Genomic DNA, 17,705 nt, shown 5'->3' with positions numbered 1-17,705 from the left:
TCTTTACATCAGCCAGGTAAGCACTACGGTAATTACTGTGTTTATTTTACCTGTGATTGGAGCTGAGCTTGCTCCATCTCTGCTTTGTGTGTGGCTGCCATTTGCTGCCGAAGTTCATCCAACAGTTGCTGCTGTTCTTTATTTAGTTCAGCACGGAGCTTCTCCTTTTCCTCTTTGTGTTTAGTAATCAGTTCAGAGATTTCACGATCATGCTCTCGTTCGTGTACCTGCACAGAATACTCAGATAAAGAGCTTTCTTCAAAATAGGGTTAGTTAGCTCCTTAATAAATAATTGAGCCAAGATTCTCCCCTCCTCCTGACCCCAAATCAAAGACACCATGGAAAAAACAACAGATTTCTGCAAATGAAGCAAAATGTTGGTGTTTTTTTCCCCTGAAATAAGCCTAATTACAACATTTACCTTTTTTATTAAAGCAATCTGTTCCTTTCTTTCTTCTTCCAACTTCTGCTGTTTGTCCACCTTATCTTTTATTTCAGCATTTAATTCTTCTATCTGAAAACAGGCACACAAACATTTGCAATGACTACCTTCAGCATTCTGAAATCTCAAATCTCCTGCTGCTATAGGGGTTTCCTACCTCCTTCTTGTGTGTCAAACTCACTTTAGATAATTCAGCAAGGTGTTGAGTCTCCCTTTTATCAATTTCCTCTTTGTAATGTTTCACCATCTTGGATTGTGCTTCCTGCGCAGCTTGTGCAGACTGAAAGGACTCCTGCAAGCGAGTCTCAAGCTCCAAATAAGCCTTCTTCAAACGGGTGATTTCTTTGGTCAGCTGGCTTTCTTTCTCACTGTATTCAATACTTTTTGCCTTTGTTTCAGCATTAAGTTTATGAATTTCTAGGTTGCTGGAGTTTAACCTGTCCTCATATCCCAGTCTTTCACACTCCCGTATTCCTTTGAGGTTTTTCACTTCAGTATTGAGTTCATGTATGTTTTTCTCAAGATCCTCAATGATGTTAGCATTCTCTGCTAGTGCTTTTTCTGCTTTTATTAGATCCTCCTCCACGTCAGATAACCTTTCTCCTAAGGCTGCTTTTTCCTCCAGTAAGAGTGCTAAAAGTTGTTCTTTATCATTGATTTCAGCTTTGAGCAACTCCTGTTCTTTTAGCAATGTCTCTTCAGATACAGCTTTCTGACCAAGCAGCTCTGCTATTGTCTGGTTTTTAGCCTTCTGAGAATCAAGCTGGCTTTGCATTTGATCCCTCTGACTTTGCAAAGCAGCCAGCTGACGTCCAAAAAGAGTCTGCACTTCACTTGTTACAGAATCAGAAGCTGTTTTCTGCTCTTGAACATCTTTCACTAACTGCTCCTGAGTTCGCAGCTGCACCATCAACATTTCTCTTTCCTCCTGGAGGTCTTTTACCATTTCTTGCCAGGTAGAGGAGTTTGACGCTTGTGTTAAAGACTCTAAAGCACAGGAAGGTTGGCCACCACCCTCACCCTGCTGCTTTACTAGAAACATTATTTTGTTTTCAAGTTTTTTCTCCTTCTCTGTTTTTTGAAGAAGTTCTTTTTCACAACGGATCCGTGCTTCACGTTCCTCATCCAGTTCCACACGTGTATGTGAGAGCTCAGCCATTACCTTTTCCCATTTTCCAACAGCTTCTTGGGTCTCCTGATAAGATTTCTTCAAGACTGACTCTTTCTCATGAAGCTGCTCTGTTAGTTTCACACATCTCTCTACTAAACAAGTTGTCTCACCTTCGTTTATGTCATCATGGTCACTTATTTGGTTCTGCTGCAGGGAGTTATCTGACAAAAATGAAACAAAGGCCTCTGCTCCCACCTCAGTCTCTTCAAAAGTCTCTTGAGCCAAACCACTAGGACATGTTTCCTCATGAAGGTCAAAGTTTAACAAAGAAGGTATAAAATCTCTGCTGGGTTCCAGAAGCACACTACTGTCTAACCCATCCCTACTGCATCTACCTTCTTCAATGGCATAACCTTCAGAAGCACTGGATGCATATGACTCTTCCGGTCTCTCTGTGGAGATAAGATATTTAGCCAACATGCCTTCATCACAACTGAGAAGTCCTAGCTCTGACAAGTGTTCTTCAGACAGGTTATAGCCATCACTACTTTCATTATTTTCCGTGATCTTTGAATTCTTAATTTCTTCTAGTTGATTCCTTGAGGAATGTACTCCCAAGTCCCACTGGAACTCTAGTTCTTCATGAACTAGCTCATCTTCACCTTTCAACTGGTGAGGTTTATTCCACATCTCCTCAAGCTCTGCTCTCTGCAACACCTCTGGTAAAATCTGGTTTTCCTTCAATTTCATTAGCTTTTTACTGGAGACAATCTCTTCATCATGCTTTTGCCTTACATCTACACTTTTTTCAGCCTCATAAAGTCGCTTTTCATTTAATTCCTGGATGAAAGAATTCAGTTTCTGGATCTCTTCATTCAAGGACTGTTTTTCTTGTTTATATCGCTGAGCTTCCTTGGCCTGCTCTTCTGCATCAGAAAGTTGAGACTTAAGGTCATCAATTAAATCCTTGTATTTAGTTTCAATTTCATATTTTTCTCTCTGGAAGTCTTCCTGTTGGTTTTCAAGTTTCTTTCTCAAATTTTCTTTATTAATTTCAGACTCACAAAGTCTGTTATTTAAGTCAATTATTATGCCTTTCAAATTCTGAATGTGTTCTTCAGAATTCAGAGTACAGAGCTCTTTTTTCAACTGTTCAAGCTCATTCTTATACTTTAAAATAATTTCTTCCTCATATACCTGCTTGGCTTCTGCAATCTCTCTTCTGTGGCACTTCTCCAGCTCGGCCCTCAAGTTCTCCAGTTGTCTGCAAATATCCTTTTCATGACTGATTTTCAGTTTGTCAATACATTGCTGTTCATTCATTTTGGATAAAGCTATTTCATTTTTTAATTCTGTTATTTCTGAGTCCCGGAGAGAAAGGGTGTGTTGTAGTATAGACAAGCTAAATCTTTCCAATGTCAGTAGATCCTGAAGACTTTTAATATGCTGTTCTTTTTCTCCTATGCTTTTGTATAGTTGTTGCATTGTATCTTTCATATCCTCTTCCATTTGAGCGAGCAGATTTTCTTTATCTTTGGTATTCTTCAAAATAAAATATTACATATGAAATATGCCATTGAAATATGCCATGTTTTAATTTCCTTAAGCCTCATGCTTTTAATGTGTCTTCACAAATACTATTTACTGCTAAGTGCAAGGTGTATCATTGGCCTAGACAACAGGATTTTTAAGCACATCGTTGAGAGAGGAAAGTACTACTTAAAGACTCTTCAAATGTGGTAACAAATATCAAATTGTTCAAGCAATAACAAATGGTATGCCACTGACTCCAGAAAGAATGAAAATAGCAGCTGTGTCAAACTTCAAATATTTTAAACAAATGAATAAATAAAAAATAAAAAAATCAGAGCTACAGACATCTCTCCTTCTCACATCCATCTGCACAAAGAAAACACCTTCCGCAGGCAGGAGTAGGCCAACAGAACAGCCATGTCAAATTTTGACTCATCTGATTCACTTAAGAGTTTAAGGCTTCTACTTAAGGCATTGCTGATTATGTGCTTAAAGGAAATCAGACCTTTTTAAACTGTTCCTTTAATATATGCTAGTAATCACAATCCCTATAAATTTGTTTCTAAAGAAAAAGACTTTTCATGACTATGCTACTACAGCAGGTAAGAATTATCACCAAATTTGAAACACATTATAAAAAAAAAATCTGTTATGTGTTTTTAACTGAGTTTCTTTATTCATAGTGCTTGTTTCTGGAATGATTACATCAAAATATTCCAACACAGGCTTTTTGCTTTGTTTTGTATCTGAAACTAACATGATTACAGATACAGTTAACTTTTACTCTCATCTAGGTGTTTCAAGTTCATGCACAACTGTTGTTGTATGTCTCCACAGCATATTCAGCAACCTTCACCCCACTGCAAGCCTCTGTCAGTTATGTTCCGACATGCCTCAGTTCAAAAAACACCACATGGACCTGCTTCTCATGGAAACTTCTTATACAACAGTTTAATAACTGAGTTAAAGACCAGTTCTTCTGCAACACAAACCAGTGGAGTAATTTCAAAAAATAAGCAAATTTTAAAGAGTCAGAACTGAATCCTTATTTCATGCAAAAAAAAAAAATCTTAAGTTGTGAGCAGCTACTTTGCCTTAGCTGAATATCATTACCTTCAGAAGAACAGACTTTTAATTCCATAATAAATAGTAATTTCAGTCCTGAAGCATCAATGTTACCTCCTGCACAAATCAAATCTTCATTGCAGGTTCTTCCTCCAAGTACCACCACCTTGGCTTGCACAATTGCAACAAAAACCTAACTACCTAGAACTCATAACTATAAAGGAACTTTAAACAGTTTTTACCTTTTGAGGAGACTCAAGCTGTAATTCCAGGTCACGTGCTTTCTGATGTAGCGTCTCCAAATGAGCATTTTGCTCTCTCAGATGGTTCTGAAACAAGGATATTTGCTGCTGGGCTTCTAATACTTTGTTTTTCCCACGGCTTTTACTCCTCGGCATCTCATTAACCTGAACACATAAAGGCACTCACAGTCAGAAGAAAGTCTGTGTCAGAATAACTCATACAGAAATCTCTCTGTATGCATACAATATACTGTATTCATTTACTACAGACTTACCCTATGGCTTTCATTCTCAATGAATAAGAATTTCCCTAAAAAGTCAGACAACACTTTCATGTTTTAGATACTATTACTTACTGTAAAGATATAAGTGTTAGATAATTCACTTCTATGAAGCCCCCAAAACAAAGCAGGACTTCCAATGGACTGGACACACTGGCAAGAAGACAATGAAAAAAATCTCTGCAAAGGATTTACAGCTCAATACAAAAGGTGGGGTTTTTTTTTTTCTCTCCACTTCCCTCCAAATGAAAACATTTACCACTATGGCGGTAAAATAAAATGTGTTTTTAAAACATTTTTAAAAACTTTTCCAAAAGACTTTGCTAAAACCAAGAGGATAATATCTAAGACAGTATTAGTCTCTTTCACTATTACCACACATTTTGTCAATAGCAATCAGAATTGTAGATAGAAAACAGTATTTTTTTGTCCTTTTCCAAAATTTCATTTAGGAGAGGATCTATTGGCCAGGACATGAGCAACTCCTTCAAGATAATCCCTGGACTTCAGTAAGTCCCAGTTTTTAACTTTAATTTTTTTTTAAACCTGCTTCCTATCCAGACATTTAAAACATGTAATCTCTACTAGCACAATTTTTATCTTACAAACCTGCAATTGTAAGTGAACATAAATATTACTTTTTGGCATACACTACTCCCAAGACAACACATATACAAGTGTTTAGAGAGAGAACAGCCACTAAAACACTGAGCTTCACCAAAAAAAAAAGTATTTCAAAATATTTTTTTCAAAGTAGATGAAAGTATATCTCATTATCCAGGGATTAGATCCACAGTCAACTTGTGGCACTGAAGCAGGTTCCTGTGTGTCACAGGGGCTGCATCAACTGTCTTCAGGTTATTTTAAATCTCCTTCTTTGAGCCAAGTCACATTACCTCAACATAGCAGGTTTCTGTATAACAGCTGAGCTGCTACACTTACCCATGCATGTATTCAGAGCTTTCTTCGGCAAAGGCAAGGAAAACTGATCACATGTAAGCCCCATCACTACAGTGATTGTTGTGTACGATGCCAAATCACTAACATAATGGGGTAAAATTCCCTAACAATGGCTAAACTGATGAACAAAGTAGTGTACTGACCTCCCAAACATTACACAAGCAATTAAGTGGAAAATAAAAGGATATTTCCAGGAATTCTCCCTAGCAACTGGAGAAAACTCTGCCTTGCCCTGAAATCATTTTCACTGCTGCACTGCAGGCTGAACTGTGAAGAGCTAGGTGATAAGCTCAATATGTTTTTATGTTCAGATTCCAAACCTGTTCTTATTCTCTTTGTAAGAAAACAGAAATAGGAGGAGAGGCACACCTGATGTAACTGGAGTTGTAGATAGTGGATCTGACCAGCTACACATGAAGCCTCTTCCTGTAGGTCATTCCAATCCTTCCTTGCCTGTTCAAGGCAGCTCCTTAGTTTCCTGATGACTTCATTCTGCTCTTGTGCAGTAGTTTCCTATGTGGGTCACAAGAAGCACACTTTTAAAAAAATCAAAATATTCTTAAAGTATTAGGAACCCAGTAAGTTTTCTTAAAGCAAAGCTGTTAGACTCTATAGTTACACTTAAGTTTTAACAAACTTGCACCAAAGGACCAGAAATATTTGTGTTCAAACATGATGGCAGGGCTGATGAAAGAGTAATCTTACACTGATCTTAAGAGAGATGACAAAACTAAAAGTGACTTTTTAAACAAATTACAGGATACCAGTAATGAAACAAATATTTTTACTTTAAAATTTTATAGCTCTTACTGATGTAAAAGCAATCAAATTTTCTACAGGATATAATGAATATTTAGTATCCCCTAAGTTGTTTCCTATCTGTCAGCTCTTCTTTTCAGTCATGTGAGAGAAAGCTAATGAGATGGGATACATCAATCCTATTTTATGTTAATCACATTAACCTTTTCAACTTATTTCTCACCAACAGGAAATGTCTTTGCTTCCCAGTCCTAAAAGGAGAAAAACAACACGTAAAGAGGGAAGTAACTATTCTTCAGAAGCACCAGATAATTTACCTTTACACAGAAATGCTAGTGATGGGGAATTCAAATTATCTTTTTCTTAATATTTTGGGAGAGGGGAAGCTACACATCAGTTTATTAAAGTTTAACTTATCCTACCTAATCATTTGTCCATACAAAAAAAAAAATCCCATCCCAAACCCAAAAAGCCACAAGTATTTACAAGTATTCAAAAAGCGTGAATGATCTCTGGGGGGAAAAGTCATCGGGCAGGTGATGGGGTAGTGGTGTCTGCCATCCTGTGTGAACACTTGGAAAGGAGCCTAGCTGCATCCTTAAAGTGGTTTCCAGGCATATCCACAGGAACACTGACATTTCAGTACTTCTTTTTCAAGAGTTTGAATGCTACTTTGGGGTTTTTTCCTCAACCATTTTCCAGCATGACCTTGATAGATAATACACTTTTTTTTTTAAAGTCAGTATTTATAAAAATATAAGCCCCAAGCTTTTACAGTGAGCCCCTACCTCAATGTATGATTAACTATACTTACTGTAGTGGTTCTTGCGGGTTCCCTCTATAAAGGCCTCCTCAATATGCTAAGAAAATTTATCAATAAAAACTAGTAGCAAGTGTCCAACCATTTCTCAGCAGATGAATTTAACTATGCATTTCATAAAAACTCTAAAAATAGAAGCATTTCAAGTTTAATTTTACTCTCACTTGATTCCAGCAATATGAAGTCCTGGACATTGGTGAATGGAAAACCTAAGTACTGCTTTTCGCAGCACATGTTAGCAAAGTGAAGTATTTTTCAATAAAAAACAATACTTATTTTGAGTTTTGACCACTAAAGATTTTTAGGATTACAATAAAGTAGTATTATCCCCATTATCCAGTTCTGCAAAACATACCTGAAGTTGCACAGAGTCACTGTGCTGGGTAAGTTGTTCCTGTAACTCGTCCATCTGTGCAGTGAGTCTTTCGACTGCTTCCTGTTTCTCCAGAAGTCTGTTCTCTAACTCAGCTATTCTCACCTGACACATCTTAGCATCAAGCTCACTGTATTCTGCAGCAGAACTTATCGTAGCTTTCTTCATAAAAGAAACAAAAATGTATTTATTCACCGAAACAATATGCCATTTCTTTTTTGTGATTGCTCTAAATATAATTTCAGCTTCAAGCTTAAATTCTTAGCAAATTCTACTTTAAAAGTAATTCAACATTGGGACTTTATGTATAATGTTTCTATTAAATACAGAGTCCTTAATTCTTATAAATTTCAAATAAAAAGTTTTCATAGATAATATATTTTCATATGATACTTTAAGGCGCAGAAGTAAATTAGGGAGAAGAGCATTGTGATTCTATAGCACCAAATCACAGCAAAGTGCCATTTTGAGACACGTTGGGATTTAAAATACATTCCAACTTACAAGTTGGGGTGGGGTAAAGAGGGCAGGGCAGGAACACTCCCAAAGTTAAACAAGGTTTTTACATCCATCTGTGCTGAGTGCAGAACTGTCCAACCATAGGAAAAATAATAATGCAAAGGTCTTGACTTAAAATTAAATTCAAGTGTAAGCAGCTATTCCAAATAAATATTCAACATACTCTGAGTTTCTATGGCCTTTAACAGCAAAACAAAAAAACAAGTACAAAGACAGAAGCTGCTCCAATCAATGGTGTGGTTTCTTAGGAGCAACATTGTCACAATTCTCACAGAGGAGACAGTATCTTGTATGTTATTTTAAATAATTTGTTTTTAACATATGAAAAAGAATAAACCTACTTTTCAATTACAAACATAGTTCAGATTTCTCTGGACAAGGTCCATGATTTCACTAAAACCAGTTCTCTTAGCAACCAATTTCGTACATGTACTTACGGATAAGTACCCGTTTTAGACTGTAAAATAGTGAAACTGCATCACCTCCAGCACATTTGATACAATGCTCAATAAGTAATCATTTTAGTAACCAGTTATCACACTTTTCTTTCACACATATACCAGCATCTTCTACTAAAGATACATTGTCGCACACTTACTTCAGCCGCATGATCATTCAGTACATCCCAGTTGGACAAGTCAGCACTCCCCTGGTAAGCAAACACATGAAACAAACACTAAATCATGGCCATTTTAGAGACACATAAGGAAAAGCTGAATTTTTCTGGAAACACCCAAAGCACATAAGACAGAAAGGTCCATGCTGTCTCACAACATACCAGTGAGAGAGAGAGAGAGAGAGACTGAATTTAATGCTAAACTCAGCTGGTTGTCCATTCTCAAATGAATGAAATAAATGCAAAAAAAATTAAAATTATTATGATTGTCTACTCAAAAATTTAGGGCTAAGTCTCACCACTGAGATATAATGTTTTATATTCCACTTTTGTGGCTTGCAAATACAGTTGAGCACTCTTCAATCTACTACTAAGTATTAGTAAACTAACTGACAGATTATTTAACAAACATGCTAAAATCATTCAGACAATTACAAAAGCACTACTATTTTCTGACACATATACTTAATGTAGCTTCATATCTTAAAAGATATTTACCTCTCACTAAATTCAGAGATGACTGTAGCACTATTTAGAAAAGGCAGCCATAGCCCCTCTCTGTTTTGAATCTGCACAAAGTAGTTCCCAATAACTGTCTCCCTAGACATGTCCTCTCCACATAACCTAGAAAGCAATTCCATTTGCTTTACAAGACAGATATTTTGACAGAAGGTGTTTAGAAGCAATAAGTGATTTCTGTTTGTTTTTTAGTTTAAGTTCACATGAATGCAATAAGAACACTGCTGTGGTTGAGGGACAAAATCCTGTATGCTTTTTCCTTAAGGCAGAGACAGCTTGTAGCTTCATAAAAGCCTTTGCAATGCTCAGGGTAACCTCAAAGCACTAGGGATGCCCTCACAACAGAAAGCAGGACAATACATGCCAACGGTATCCTCAGTTACTGCAGGTTTGCAGACACACTGCTTTGATGCTATTGTTGTGTGTTGTAAAAACACACCAACAGCTGGAGAGATGCTTTTTATGCAGAAGGTACCACCTCCCCAAAAGTCAAACCTTTGCATAGACAACACGCTGAAATGCACTGGGAAACTACTTTCTAAACAAACTGCCAGAACAAGACAGATACAGTTTGTTGTGGCCAGAGTTGCCTTGTAGCTTCTGAGGCTTGTGAAAGCATTAGCCAATCGCTTCTGAAGCAAGCTGGATTCCTATAAAAAAATTGTTCAAAGCTACGTTTTGCTTATTTTTATTACAAGACAGACAGAAAGAAAAAGCATTACATGACTGTCTAATCCACAGCTGATATAAAAATTAAAATCTTGCTTGTGAGCTAAAGCAAGAAAGCAATTGCTTAATTCAGGCAGACCAGTACATCTACTAGCAGACGTCTAATAATCTCTCAAGCTATATCACAAGCTATATTTCCATCTTTATTAACATGACTACCTTTAAAGGGTCACCAGTACAAACATACTGAAATATATCAGGCACAAGCAGAGTCACATTTTAAACAAACTTGTCACAGAACATAACGTCTATGCTGGCTTTACAACAGATACTAAGAGCATGCTGAAACAAATTACATTTTTTCAGAAAACAGTAAGCACATTTGAGTCAGCAAAATGATAAAAAAAACAAACTAATGATGTGCATTATAAGGTCCTGGCAGTTTTGCTCAGCTACTACGCCTCTCAGTCTGGATTTGCCATTTCATGAAGCCACAGCCACATAGCCAGACATCTGCCCAAAGAAGTTCACAGCAGTGAAAGGGGAAAGACCTCAATTTAGCAGGCTAAGAGCAGGCAGCTCCTTGACAATACCAGATGTCCAGTCCATATAGTGGAGAAGTTTTTTTTCAGTTGTTTACATCACTGTGTAAGAGAATTAATTATTACAAGTGAAAAAACATCAGTTTACTTCTCAATGGCAGGCAGTTGACAGTGCCAGAGAGCTAATACTCAAGTAAGTAAAACAACCACTTGGAATACTTGTTATTTGCAGATAGAGTCAAGCGAAATGCAAGAAATACCAAGATTTACCTCTGTCTCTGTTGTCTCTAGTAGGTTGGTGTCTTCAGCCTTACTCTCTAGTAGGTTGGTGTCTTCAGCCTTACTCTCTAGTAGGTTGGTGTCTTCAGCCTTACTCTCTATACCCTTACCAACATCTTGGGCTGCGAGGGCACACTCTTCCTTCGGAACGTCATGCGTGTGGACAGACGAGCCCTTCCTCGTCGCCGTCTTTTTCTGCGACTGCGTGATGTCACTTTTTGGTTTTCGTTGTCTGAAGTAAGCAAACTGTGCAGAAAAGATTGGAAGAGGTAGAGGGAGAGGTAAGTGAGAAAAAGGTAGCAGGACCACAAGATTAACACACTCATGGGTGATGAAGATCTTATCTTGGTAAAATATATACATCTGCAGAAAAACTGCTTTATCTTCCTACTTTCTACACATTCAGAACATACTGGATAACTGTGAAATTAAGCAAGAAATCTCACACCAGTACTAAAGACTCATTTCTATACAGGAATCAAATTTTACTCAGTGAAACTTTATGTGTCAACGATAATCCAGAATTACAGCAAGGCAAATCAGTACAGGAATGAGTTGTTAATATACTAGAATCATTAGGAAAAAAGAATAATTGAGCAGTCTTTCTGCAAGACCAGCAAAAACAGTAACTGCCTACAAATGTATCTAAACAGATCTTTGCCAGCGTAAGCTTTAAGATTAAAATTAACGGAAGTGAATCCTCATGCTCCTTCCCTGTCACCCCCTTAAGGGAATACAGCAAAACTTCCTAGCCAGAAAGCAGCCTACAGTACATAAATAGAAAATCAATTAAGCCAGGTCATTTTAATTTTTCTGTTGAAGAATCAGATGCTCTACTTTATCACACTATCACAGCTCTACAAAGCACCAGGGACTTGTAAAGAATGTCACTGACAGAATTTATTACCCAACTTTCATTAGCACCTCAAACAGCTTTAAGAAGATTATTGTATTTTCAACTCTAGTATTGTGTTTAGGCAGCATTTCCAAGTAACATCTCCCTCACAGCATAAAGCCAGCCATCACCCTCGTAAGGAAAAAGCCTTCTCCAAGGTTACAACCACAGGTTATCAAGTGCACAGTTCATATATCCTTGTGATGAGATAAAACAGTTAAGTGACAACGGGATGTAAACATGTTTGTCAAGTTCCACCTGCGATACATATGAAAATCCACTGCTTGAGGGCTTGGTTTTCCTGTAAAATAGACACCTTGCAGAAGAATTTTGTCTGTTTCTTTTCATTCAACTTGTGAACCGGATTTGGTTCAGCCCTTTCTCCTTACACTGGTAACATTATAGCAACTTCAACCTGAGAGCTTAGCTACTCAACAGATACACAGTTACAGACCCGCTGCACTGAGCAGCCTGTTTAAAAGGTGTATTTGCAGGAAGGTAGCCGTTTTCTACCAGCATTCAAGATGTTCATGTACAAATAGCTTATTTTTAAGATTATGTTCTGTCGTTTCCACGTACAGATTAAACACAGATTGCCAGGTGCTCTGTTGCCTTTCATAATACGCAAAATGAACAGACCAGTAGATGAAGCTGTAGTAAGACACAAATACTATTCTCTGCAATCAGGTGTTCGCTCTAGCACTTACTAATGCCAATATATGTCAAAAATAGCTATTGCACTAATTAACCTGATAACACGGCGAAAAGGAACAGGAGGAAACCTGCATAAAAATGGAGACTAGAGGAAGCTGCTGAAGCAGGAAAAAGGGGAAAACAGGAGTAAAACATCAGAAAAGCTGAGAAAAGGCAGAGAGCGCAGCCATCATAGAGAGCAGTTAACGATTTCATGAACGGAGACCAAGGATTTGACATTAACGTACCAAGACTTGCCATGACTGAACATCTAAATGAATATGAATTTTTAAATGCACAGCTCAAAGAAAACAAAACTTTGTCCCATTCGTATGTATTGAACATATGAAATCATAAGATGTATCATGCAAAAATATCCAACTACTCCAAAATTTTATGGAACTACAGGATTTGTTGGTCCATGAAAGTGGCTGGAGTCAAGCATGCTCCAGATTTATGAAAACACTTGATGAGGAAAAGCTCTATTTAGGGCAATATCAGGTTTCCAAAGCCTTTAATTAGCTACATAAATTTAAGTGCCATTGTAAGAGTATCATCAGACACACACAGAGTCATCCAACATGAAGTAGTGTGTGTGAACATGAAGAAAGCATATAACACTGACTCTCCCCCATCCCAGTAAGAACCCATCATGCCCCCTTTGAAGGATCAAATTCTCAGTTTGCTTTCTGGCAGCACGTGCTCCATTTTTAGCTAAGATGTAGCACGCCACTGGAACACCAACAGCGCTGTTCACAGTAGCATCCAAAGCAGCCCTCTGTAAGAGAGGAACACCCGGCCTTTCTGCAGGTACCAATATACTGCAACTTCATCAGGACCAGGCAGTTAAAAGTGGCAACCGCAAGGCAGCTCTGAACTGGCACAGCCAGGACCATCGAGCATCCCAGAACTAGAACAAGCCTGCCAGGTTTTGTCGCGTGGTCCCCATGCCATCCCAGTCCCCAATTAACCGCTGCGCTGACATCCTTCCACCACATTATTGCAAGCTGACTGGCACCAGTGATACGGGCCAGCAGACAGGAAAACTACAGCACATGCAGCACTATTCAGCTCTCCCCAGCCTACCTCACACATAATTTACTCTTTGACTTACTGCTTTACACGCTTCAGAAATTAGTACCAAAAGAATACCCATAGAAAATGAAACAGAGCAGAAAACCACATCAGACCACAAACAGAAACAGCTTGTTCAAATAAACCTTAGCCCACCTCTTGGATACGGTAAACTTAAGCAATGAGTGCTCTTAGACAGAACCCAGAAGTGTTTTCTAGAGCTTTCTCAAACTGATCAAGTGGGAAAACTTCCTGGAAAACAGGCACTCCTTTTTGAACTCCTACCGCACAAAATGTGGAAACAGCAAAAACTTCTCGCACATACAAATCTGTAACTAGAGGCCAACATGCATATTAGGTAACGTGAGGTGGAAAAAAACAAGGAGGAAAAAAAGCAGCACTGCATACTTGGGCTTCATTCTGTTTCTCAATTACTACCTTGGCTATCTGTATTACATTTATTAAAAATGGAAATCTAATGTACCTAATACAGTCAGTACTTAGCTGCCAAATCACAACAATTTCCAATTAATACAACAGTTGGAATTATTATTATTAAGCGATAATTTAAATGCATTTCAATAATGGAGGTTTTGTTCCTATGTGAAAAAGAATAACGCAAGTACTGGTTTAAAGAGGAAAACATTCACATTATATTCCTTTCCTAAGTCATTATTTCGCAGACAAAAATCCAAGGATGCCAAAGACAAAAGAATAAATTGGGGGAGAGATGCAAAAAGACCCCACGGCAGTTCACACCTCCAGATCCAAGCAGCATCAGACTGCAGTTAGGCTGACTCCATAGGTTGCTACAAGTCAGACTGCTACAACAGAGGCCTGCAACATGCAGCTAGCCTGGCACTCCTGTCCCCTGCCGCTGTGAGCGCCCTCGCAGCGATGTGGGGAGATGATTCAGGAAGCTGATCTGGATGAACACTGAACGGCTCTGTATCAGTCCAGAGACGGGATCACCTTAAGCTCCTGTAGGCCTGCACCACAGGAAGGCAATACTGTACCTGCTCATGGTCATTTCTCCCTTTCAAAATTGCATTTGTATTCGTGAGGAGGGCAGCTCAAAGAAAACAAGAAAAAAAGAAAAGGAAAAGAACAATTTTCCCTACTGCTCTATTATATAAGAGCCTTCAAAAACATGAGCTATCCAAAGGAAGAGTCTGAAGCAAGCTACAGTCCTGCAGCATGACCACATCCTACTGTGGGCTTACAGAAAGGGCTACACCAAGTAAGACCAAAGGTGCATTTATTCCAGTAATTAGCCCAATATGCATCTGTTCCATAAGCTAGTTCTACAACTTCAGGTATATAAGTAAAGATACAAAGACAGGGCAAGCACACAGCCATACATGGTAGAAAGTGGGTGTCAGCACAGTAAGGAATATATGTGCAGCTCACATGTTTGCCTTCCAAACTCTAACATACTATCTTTGCGTTTAATAAGCCCCAATGCATATAGTTGCCATTCATTTATCTGGACGTTTTTTTGAAAATCTGGTGCCCACAATCTGCTAGCTAAGTAATGGATCTCCGACATTTTAACAAGCAGAGGAAGCACTACATCTATCTCTGCCTTTCTAAGGCCTTTCTTCTCAGTATATCAGGTATGCAATACCATGCAATAGCAACACTGCTAGCATTGATATTGCTAACAATTTTTCTAAAAAAATGGTAAGATGAGAGGTATTTAGCACATAGTTTATAAAAAATATGAACTACAACATTGGTTCTGCACACATAACTTGAAACATAATGCAAGTCCCCACTTTTTTTTTTTTTCCCCAATGGCAAACAACAGCTGTACAACAGGTGGGAACTAATAACTTATTCAAGGCAAGTCCATCACATTTTTCTAACTATAAACACATACTGCACTTAAGAGAAGTGTTAACAAAATAAATGTTAACATAAGTCTTGCCACAGCTAATGTAACTTTTCAACCCGTTCTCAAAGTTTCCTCTCTCAGTATTAATCCAAACCCTAATCATGCGATTGCTCTCCAACAGGGGATTTTGTCCACACAGCACACAACAAGGCTGCAAGGGCAAGCGGATGAGGAGCTGCTGAGCAGAGAGTGTGGCAACTGTGACAGCATCTGGGTGGGACAGGCCAGGGACAGAGGAGCTGTACTGCCCACCATCAAGCTGCTTCAGCACAGCCCAGTCACAACCCCGCTCCCCTCCCAGGAACACTCTCTTTAATTGCCTTCTGCACAGCACTGGGAGGAGGGATCTGAAACAGAAACACAGAAGACTGCTGAAAAAAGTCTGAAGCAGACAGTGCAGCTCACTCCAAGCCACCTCTGACCCCTCTAGCTAGATTTCCAGACAGATCCCCGGCAGAGAGGCCATGCCCCTACACCTGTAGGAGAATCACTAGGAGTGATACCAGGGGTGAAGAGGCTGTAGCACATCATGTAAAGATCAGACCAGTCCAAACATCCTGAAACCCTGTGCAGCCCTTCCAGCTGCAGTCCCCCATTCCAGTCCTACTAGGATGATGAGAACTGGGAAAAGCTGTAGCTGCAGACTGGCAAGCCTTATTCAGCAATAGATTCCCAGAAGGGAAATATGACAATAGCAACTCAAAAAACAGCAGAAACACTGAATTTAAAGAAAAGTAATCAGGGAGTTCTAACCAGCTTCTTGAACATCATTACCAAAACAAAGCAGAAAGGAGGGTTAATACATATCAAGTACTAGTCATATAGTTGCAGACAATAATTACTAAGAGAATGTTATCTTCACACATGTCACATCATATGGGCTCTCTACACAGTCCCACCAAACTACACCTAACTGAAAGCATGTAACTGCTCAAAGCAGTGAAGTATTGGCCAACAGCATGACTGGAAACAAATCAAATCAATCCAGTTCTCCAATAACCCACCTGCAGATGCAAAGGCAAGACTAGTCACTGAAGTAACATAACATGCAACACCTATTCTTGGGGATTCTCACCTGGAAATACAGTATTTCCACAAATAACTGGGTGGAATCCTATGTAAAAATGGGAGAACTGGGAAAGGTCAACAAAACAAAACGAGAACCTGGGGAAGATATATGCACCACTTCAAGCTGCTCCTTGCTCACTGAGGATAATGTTTATATACCTCTGTAGTAATTCGGGAAACCTCCCAGGCAACCTGCATTCCGGGAGCACCGCTAGGTACGTTTATTTCTGGCAGAGCCACGCTGCCCAGCGAAACACCTCTCACCTCCTGCCACAGCTCCGAGCTAGCAGCAACGCTTCAGCACCGCCGCCGCCCAGAGCCTCGGACTCGGGCTTCGAGGGCGGCACCGACCCCGCCATGCAACGAGGGAAAACCCGCCGGCACAGCGCCGCGGGGGGGAGACCCGGGGCGGGCAGAGGCGACGCCGCGGGCGGCTCCAGGAGCCAACCCCCCGCCAGGCCCCGCCGCTCGGTTCCCGGCCGGGAGCGCTGCAGGGCGCCGGGAGCCAGGCCGGGCCGGGCTGGGCGCGCCCCCCCCCCCAGGACAGGAGGCCCCCGCTCACCTTGGCCCTGCCGGCCTCCACTTTCTGCCTCCGCACCCCCTCCTCCGCGTCCATGTGGCGGGCAAGGCGGGGGCCCGAGGGCGGCAGCCGGGACGGGCCCGGCCCAGCCCGCTCCCCTCGCTGCTCCAGCTGTCACACCGCAGCGGGGACCGAAGTTTCGGTCATGGCCGCCCCAGCGCCTTCTCCCCGCCCGCCTCGCCCCCACCGCCAACCGCAAGGCGGCGGCAGCGGGCGCTGACCAATAAGCGATCAGGGGCCGGCCCGCCCCCCGGGGAAGGGAGGAAGTTCTCCAGCAATTGGCGCGGCGCACCGCACGTAAGAGGCTGGACAGCCAATGCCGAGAGCGGCCGCTGTCTTAGCCCCGCCCACTCCCTCTAACTGACTCCTGGGAGCTGCCCCGCCCCTCCCCAGCACCCCCGGGCGAGCCGCCGCGCGCGGCGAGGGCTACGCTGGCTGGCCCGTTTCAAACAGGCCGCCGGGCGCGGCCCCGCCCAGCGGCGGGACACAGCCAATGGGGAGAGGGGGCGGCTGCCGCGCGGCGCTGAGCGGCGGCCGGGGCGGGCTCCGCCGCGAGGCCTCAGCCCCCTCAGCCGCCTCTCCCGTTGGAGGTGCTGGCGCAGAGGGGTTGCCCATCCAGCTGGATTATAAACTCCTGTGTAGAAATACTACCCTTTGCAGCACGCCTAGTCCGCCGTCTGCGTGTACATTGGGTCCTGGTTTTACAGCGTCGCAGCGCCCTGTTTCCATTGCAGCAAGCGGGCTGTGAGGAGTTACCTGCGGAATCCC

General features: G+C 40.9%; 1 protein-coding gene across 12 annotated transcripts in view; it reads right to left on the bottom strand.

Moving 5' to 3' along the window:
• Nucleotides 1–17,102, bottom strand: part of PCNT (pericentrin) — a 104,772-nt gene extending 87,670 nt beyond the window's left edge. For 8 of the 12 annotated variants that reach the window (XM_074829939.1, XM_074829940.1, XM_074829943.1 and 5 more), the window contains exons 1-9: nt 16,920–17,102; nt 10,722–10,976; nt 8,704–8,754; nt 7,569–7,748; nt 6,004–6,147; nt 4,394–4,558; nt 624–3,095; nt 422–514; nt 51–227 (exon numbers count right to left, since the gene is read on the bottom strand). In XM_074829939.1, the coding sequence (XP_074686040.1) occupies nt 51–227; nt 422–514; nt 624–3,095; nt 4,394–4,558; nt 6,004–6,147; nt 7,569–7,748; nt 8,704–8,754; nt 10,722–10,976; nt 16,920–16,973 (3,591 nt within the window). In that variant the 5' untranslated portion in view covers nt 16,974–17,102. Of the gene's footprint in view, nt 1–50; nt 228–421; nt 515–623; nt 3,096–4,393; nt 4,576–6,003; nt 6,148–7,568; nt 7,749–8,703; nt 8,755–10,721; nt 10,977–16,919 lie in introns of those variants that run through there. The other 4 variants (XM_074829949.1, XM_074829951.1, XM_074829950.1 and 1 more) reach the window with 3 other exon arrangements.
• Nucleotides 17,103–17,705: the final 603 nt, after the last annotated feature.

The sequence above is a fragment of the Strix aluco genome, chromosome 6 (genome assembly GCF_031877795.1).
Source record: "Strix aluco isolate bStrAlu1 chromosome 6, bStrAlu1.hap1, whole genome shotgun sequence".
NCBI classification, from domain to species: domain Eukaryota; kingdom Metazoa; phylum Chordata; class Aves; order Strigiformes; family Strigidae; genus Strix; species Strix aluco.
The sequence above is the reverse complement of the archived record's forward strand: the minus strand, read 5'-3'. Positions and strand labels throughout refer to the sequence as shown.